General features: G+C 37.3%; 1 protein-coding gene across 2 annotated transcripts in view; it reads right to left on the bottom strand.

Annotated features, from left to right (window-relative positions):
• Positions 1 to 479: 479 nt before the first annotated feature.
• The window catches only part of LOC107713499 (semaphorin-3F-like), a 54,192-nt gene continuing 47,595 nt past the window's right edge, over positions 480 to 7,076 (bottom strand). For both annotated transcript variants that reach the window (XM_016519019.1, XM_016519020.1), the window contains 9 exons: positions 5,068 to 5,137; positions 3,578 to 3,722; positions 3,238 to 3,460; positions 2,741 to 2,829; positions 2,466 to 2,507; positions 2,050 to 2,207; positions 1,874 to 1,941; positions 1,600 to 1,733; positions 480 to 1,109 (listed from right to left, as the gene is read on the bottom strand). In XM_016519019.1, the coding sequence (XP_016374505.1) occupies positions 678 to 1,109; positions 1,600 to 1,733; positions 1,874 to 1,941; positions 2,050 to 2,207; positions 2,466 to 2,507; positions 2,741 to 2,829; positions 3,238 to 3,460; positions 3,578 to 3,722; positions 5,068 to 5,137 (1,361 nt within the window). In that variant the 3' untranslated portion in view covers positions 480 to 677. The remainder of the gene's footprint in view (positions 1,110 to 1,599; positions 1,734 to 1,873; positions 1,942 to 2,049; positions 2,208 to 2,465; positions 2,508 to 2,740; positions 2,830 to 3,237; positions 3,461 to 3,577; positions 3,723 to 5,067; positions 5,138 to 7,076) is intronic.

Here is a 7,076-nt window from a genome sequence, read left to right as displayed (position 1 = left end):
AGGAGGCTGTAATCAATAATAAACCAAACATATAATACACAGAAACGACTTTATATTTAACACACATTAGCATAGCAACATATGGAAGATCAAGAAGATTAAAAGATGAGTTTCTGATGATGATAAAGTCTTTTGAGAGGTCACGGAATACTCAGATGCACCAAATATATGTAGAAATTCTTTAGCCGTACATCTGCAGAATGAGAACATGTGCTTGGCTAAAAAAGTCTAAATGTACAAACGGCTTCAGTCCCATCTTTCCTCTGGTATCAAAACATCAAGTGCAGTTAAACTGTCCATTAAGAGATTCCAACTATCCGGTTAGTGGTATGTACATAACGTTTTATGATAACAGTCACATGGTGTGTTATAATGCGAATACCGTTATAATAAATATATTGGAAGAAAAGTAACAATGATAACAAAATATTTGCACAGATCTATACACAAAACATTTTTTGTCTCTTATTTTTTTTTTGCTATTTCCATACAAAGATATCCACAGAATCTAACTATGTACAGCCTACAATAAATACTATGAATTTTCAAAACCGTATTGTTTATTTTCTCCTCGGTCATAATGGTTGCGGGTATACGCTTGTGTGTAATGGTAGTCAAAGACCTTGAGGTCAGCCTCGAGTCTCGTTCATTTGGATGGAGTGGGATGTTTTTCCGTCTCATGTCTCAGCCATGCTGCTCTGCTCCTGGTGGTGTCTCCTGTTTCGTGGCTTCCGGAGGTCCTTCTGTACTTCCTTGAGGTCCTTCTTGTGTGCGTGAGCTGCGGGCTCGTCCCCCATCTGCCAGTAGTCCTGGCAGTACTGGTTGATGAGGCCCATCTCTGGCTGGCTGAGGATGGTCAGCAGGTCTTTGTACTGCTCTGCGCTGGGCGTCCAGGTGCTGGACTGGAAAGGCGGCACGGCGGGAGCGGTGGATTCAGTCTGGATGGTGTTGACGGTGCGGGCCGAAAGGACCACCAGCTGAAGTTTGACCAGCGTGTGCTTGAAGTTCTTCTCGGTGGAGGTGCACTGGAAAACCCCTCCGTCAGAGAGCTGGAGAGAGCGCAGGAGGAGACCCTGCTCCGTACGAACGATGCGTCCATCAGAGCGGATCTGAAATACATTAGGTTGTCGGGAAAAGATAAAGATATTAGGTTAAAATGTACATTGATGTGAAAAGGCATTTTCCCTGAACTGGTCATCATTAATTGTTTTATTTTTCAATGATCAATTTCAAACAATTAAACAATTGAAGGATCATGTGACACTAAAGACTAGCGTAATGGCTGCTGAAAATTCAGCTTTGCATCACAGGAATAAATTACACTTTAAAATATATTAAAATAGAAAAATGCCATTTTAAATTGTAATAATATTTCACAATATTACTATTTTTCAGAAAATAAATGCAGCCTTGGTGAGCACAAGAGATGTCTTTCAAAAACATTCAAAATCTTAATTATTCCAAATATTTGACCAGTAGTGTACAGGATTATATTAAGCAAATAATATCTATGGTAATTATTGCATTATTAAAATTCACAACATTCAGGATATTGCTTTAACATACATCAATTATGGCATAACATTCTGTCTCGCATACCTCTCTCTTCCTGTCACTGTTCTCCTTCTGGAAATGCCACTTGATTGACACATGAGGAGATCTGGCCTGGCACTCCAGGAAGGCTGTGCTTCCCTCTACTCCATACTGCACTGTCTCCAACGTGTTCTTATTGGCTGGCAGGAATTAAAACAAAATACTATCTAAAACAATAACCAAAATCAAAAGGAGCTCTTTTACCTCTTCCAAAATATGTTTTCAATCTAATCTTAAGACTAAAAAATCTTAACACCAAGTGTATTTTTAGGTTCCTCACCATTGGAATTATAGCCCCTGCATTGTCTTATAGGGTTGCCATACTTCACATCTTGCCTCCGACTCCGCCTACAAGATTCAGACAACCAATTTCAGAGGAGGAAAACAAATCTTGTAAGTTATATTCTAAGTATAATGATCCAACAATAAAGATATTTACACACATGCAGCTCTAACCTTTTTTGGTTTGCTGAGTAGCGAGAGCAGGACTTTCCATCCCAGGCACAGTAAGGGTCTCTGGCCAAGCAGCAGTCAGCACAGGCCTCTCCGTACACATCACACCTGTGCAGCGCCAGATGAGTGACGCCCACCACTGAACTTACATACAGCTGTTGCTACACAGGAAGACAAGAAAATAAAAGAAGGGTTTCATTCAAAATACATCATAAAATCCCAAGATGACAAATGTTCCTCATCTGTAAACTGCATTGCATAAAACCGTCTGCTTAAAAAAATGTAAATAATTCCTGTTTTAAAACTGTATTTAGTATTATCTCTATTAATATTTGTTCGCTATTAATATTATTCGCTATTAATATTACAAAATTTGTGTTTAAAGTTCTGAATCATACAGTAAATGATGTGCAACTTACCCGTTTTGGAGAAATTTTCATAGTAGTGATTGGAGTTGGAACCTGTAATATGAAAAGAATTGTAGTTATTTTTTATTGAAAAAATTAATATAAAAATATAATATAATATAATACAAATGAACGATATGTTTTTGAATTTTATGAAATATAATAACATAAAATATACATTTTAATACAAAAAAAAATTAACTAACGAGAAAAAAACCAAACAAACAGTATATTGTTCTCAATGTGTTGACACAAAGTGTAATGGGAACATAAAAAGACAGTCTTACTCTGAAGACCTCAACCTCTTCCAGAACCAGCTCTTCAGTCTGTAGATCATCTCTGGGCAGGACAATCACTTTCTGAATTGTCCCTCTATCTGTAAATGACCAGAATAGAGGAGTCAGAAATATTTATAACATACAATATTATAAAGAATGAAGTAGGCTTAAATTTACTTAAGAGCTATTAAAACAGAAAAAGACAATGACTCTACTAAATTGCATTTATAGATCTAGAGCTGCTTTGTTGTGTACAAAAGCATTAATATTACAAGTGTTACAAATTTGCAGTTCTAAATTGTTATACATTATACGTTATACAATTAGTTTTTCAAATTTTAAACCACTGTGTTTATTTATAAATTAAAATTAGATTTTGAATGGCAAATTTCAATGTGGTCCCAGACTTTTAGACACCAGAGTATGCATACTGTTTTTGTAAAAAATAAATGTAAAAACATAACATAAAAAGACTATGTCTATGTGGAGATGTGTAGCAAGTTCACCTGTTCCCAAGAAAAGCACTTCATAGTTGCCATCAGCTGCAGCCACTTGGTCCACTGTGATGGTGGTGAACTCATAATCCACATTAGTACGGACAACTAGGGGGCGCTTGTGGACTGGATAAATGGCATTGAACATGGTCGGATGGTTGCGCATGAAGTTGATAACCTCATCAGGATAATCTTTAGTAGACTTCATGTTGGGGGTGAACGTCCCTCCTGGACACTGAAATCACAGGGATAAAATTGAGTTTCTTTCTTTTCTTTTTTTTTGTATTTCAGCATCTAAAATGGTCTAACATCGTCTTTATATAATGTATAAAATTTTACTAATGACACTCACTGTTCCTGGTCGGGGGTAAGGAATTTTACCCTGGTAGGCAACCCACTGGTAGTTTGGCCCTTCCTTATGAGCGAAAGGACCATTGAAGACCATGCGAACATCAGCCATTGAATACACACATACTGCTGAACCTTTAAACACCGACCTAGAGATGCAGAAAGAGAAGAATCCATGCGTTGAAACAAAAAGAGAGGTGGGAGACACAGTATTAGACCACACTGGCCTCGTCACACAGAGAATGGAATATTGATATACAAAGTCAAATATATCTATATATACATTATATGTGCGTTGTCTTTATGAAAATCTGCTGACCTCTATAACCATCTGTATGTAATGTCACAATCCAATCAATTCCTACTGGTTAAAATCAAGCCTCAGTCTACATTTGTTTTGTTTTGTTTTTTACTTAGAAACGCAGTGGGATCCAAAAGTCAGACCACATTGAAAATATGCAATTCAAAATCTAATTTAAACTTGGAAATAATCAAGGTTTCAGGATTTTGAAATATATATATATATATATAAAAAGAAAGATTATACCCTAAAATGACATTAAGAAATACATAAGATTATGGACCAATTTGTGACAGTAAGCATGTGAACTCCTTTGCACAAGGTTCATGCAAACTTTAGTGCATATTGGAATTAAAGCAAAAGGGGGACAAACCAAATATTAAGAAATTAATTCAATTCAATTTTAGACTGCTGACAATACAATTTATGGAAAAACATTAGTATTTTCAATAGTGACTACTTTTTTAGTGACCACTAGTTACGCTTTTGTACCCAACTGTCTGTATTACAGACATAATATGAGTAGAGAATGCAGTTTTACAAATTAACACTAATACAGATACAGAGAGAGAGAGAGAGAAACAAGAGACAGAGGGACAGATAGAGCTGTGAAATCACTTGCAGTTGATGGAGAATTTTCACTATTATCACCAAGAATGGTGCTTTTGGGTTTAAAGAGCTCAGACAGAGCCTGAGGGCTTCGCCGATTTGATCTGAAATCTACAGCGAGACTGTGAATTGCTCTAACACGCACACAGCCTTGTGTATTAACACTAGATGATTAGCATGTGAACCTCATCTAAAATGTTGATAGCTCCCTCTGAGGCCAGTTGTATAATATTTTATCATGTAAGAATATCCTCTCCTAACCGCATCTGATAGCGGTAGTATTATGTAGATAAGTCCTTATGAGAATATCACATCTCAGATTCACAGAAAAGCTCCTTCCTTTGTGCTGTTGGAGGACTACTGTCTGTGAAGCCTGCCAAACACTTGTTATTCAGTATGTTAGAAACAGTCTTCAGCAGCAGATAAATGGAGGTGTTGCCCCATGGGCAACTGGAGTGTGAATATGAAAGCAAATCTATTCAAGCTCCTTTGCCAATCTGATAAGCGGCCTGATTAGTAAGAGGCGTCGAGGAGAAGTGAGGATTGGATCTCGTATTTGGGGAGACCGTCGTGAACTTACGCACCCAGACACGGAGAAGACGCCGTAGATGACGGGATTCTTGGTGTCTTGGGTTTTCTGGATGTACACATCCCCTGAAAGAAAGATGGAATTACTTTAGATCCTGGATTTGAAGACAAATGAGCAAATTCACATACTAAAGTGTGTACTTTGGTGGTGACAAGGAAGCACATACTTCTAAGTAGTAAGACAATGAGTATGTAATGGGACATATTATATTATAACATCATGTGACTGTGTCTTGATACCACAAGTTCCTTAGTTGCATAGCAGCTAGCTACATTTAGCATCTAGTTAAATTTAAAGAGATAAAATTTAAGAGATAAAATGCCACTACCTGACATATCACTGAAATCCCTGCTGAAAAAACAGCATCACAGAAATTCTAATGGTTTCCACTACAAATAGTAACATTACAAACCATCAACTTTTAACCATTAAACCATTAAAAAATGGTTTCCTGTAGTGTGTTTTGGGACATATTCCATTAGGATTTAGTGGTTTTAACAAGCCACCAATAGAAGGCGACCAACCAGTAAAGACTAATAGGCACCATTACAGTTTCCATTAAAACCAGTAGGCTACAATTCCCATTATAACCTGTAAGAACCATTACAAATTCTGTGATGGTTGTTTTTTCAGTAGGGATAGGGGTCTTTAGAAATCACATGTGTCTCTGTGACAGCTATAGGCTAGGGATACAGCAAAAACGAGATAGGAAGTGGCCCGCCCTTTTTTACAGTCAATCATAATATGTAGCCAATCAGAGAATGCTCTGATATTGCTTATATTTAGTGATACATGGTTAGCTAACAAGTATTTGGAAGGCAGAGTTTTGGGTGTGTAGTTCAAGGATAGGGGGATGAAGTAGATATTGTCTAATGCAGATGCTAACTGTTAGCTGAAGTTAGCAAAACGGCTAATGGCTTTAAGCACCTTTGAGTTTTAGTTTTTTACATTTAAAACTGTTTAAGCAGCTTTGGGTATTGCCTTCCTTACTACATTTGCTCTGAAAAAGTCAAAAGAGAACAGTCACAAACTCCTCCCTTGTTACACAAGGGGTTTTGGGAAAGATTAACACACTTTGAAAATTCACTGCACCTCTGGCATGCTGTTTTCTACTGATCCCCTAAAGGGACATGGTGGTGGAATAAAAATGAGAAGGGAGGCCAAATATCACATTGTTTTTGTGTTCTCTCACAAAACTGCTACGTTCCCTCAAGAAACTGTGTGTTTGCTCGCAAAACTTTTGTGATGGAAATAATATGAGGTAAGAAGTAAAACTATATTTAAAAGCTTTAGCAACAAATGCAAACTTTCTTGTTGGAATGCAATACTTTTGTGAGAGAACGCAAATGTTTGGCAAACGAATGCAACATTTTAAAGGGAATTCTTGTGTGAGAGAACAAATACATTTTGAGAACAAATGCAAAAGCACTGAAATGTACTTTTTTTCTCGAATCTCATATTTTTCCATCACTATAAGGGGCTCCATAGTTTTCAATGTACTTTGGGACACACTAATTCCAAATTTGAGCATTATTTGTTTAAGCATACAATTATTTGGTATAGCAACAATGGCTAAACCAATGTTTGGGGATGGACCTTTTTTTTTGAACAATGGAAGACAGGTGGATTGTTTAAGAAACATGTTTGAAATCAGTCATTATTTTTGCAGCTCGGTTTATCACCACCCGTGACTCCAACGTTTCTGCAGCTTCATATCAGCAAGGCACACCAAAAGCCAAAAGTCTGTGAGTGTATGTGGCAAGTCGTCAAATCTATCTCCGTTCAGTTACATCACACAAAACACAACGCACTGAGAGGACAATCTTTCCCTCTCACTGTTCCTCTCTGTCTTTGTCTCAGTCTCCAAAATTCTCCAGCTTGTTTCGACACAAATTAACCACAAAGGACCAGTGATAGTCTGCTAGCCAAAACGACAAAGATGGAAAAAGACCATTGGGAGAAACAGAGTGGGACTTTAACGTGCAGAGTGGGACTTTTTCGGGG

The sequence above is a fragment of the Sinocyclocheilus rhinocerous genome, unplaced genomic scaffold, assembly GCF_001515625.1.
Source record: "Sinocyclocheilus rhinocerous isolate Xijiao unplaced genomic scaffold, SAMN03320098_v1.1 scaffold57, whole genome shotgun sequence".
NCBI classification, from domain to species: domain Eukaryota; kingdom Metazoa; phylum Chordata; class Actinopteri; order Cypriniformes; family Cyprinidae; genus Sinocyclocheilus; species Sinocyclocheilus rhinocerous.
The sequence above is the reverse complement of the archived record's forward strand: the minus strand, read 5'-3'. Positions and strand labels throughout refer to the sequence as shown.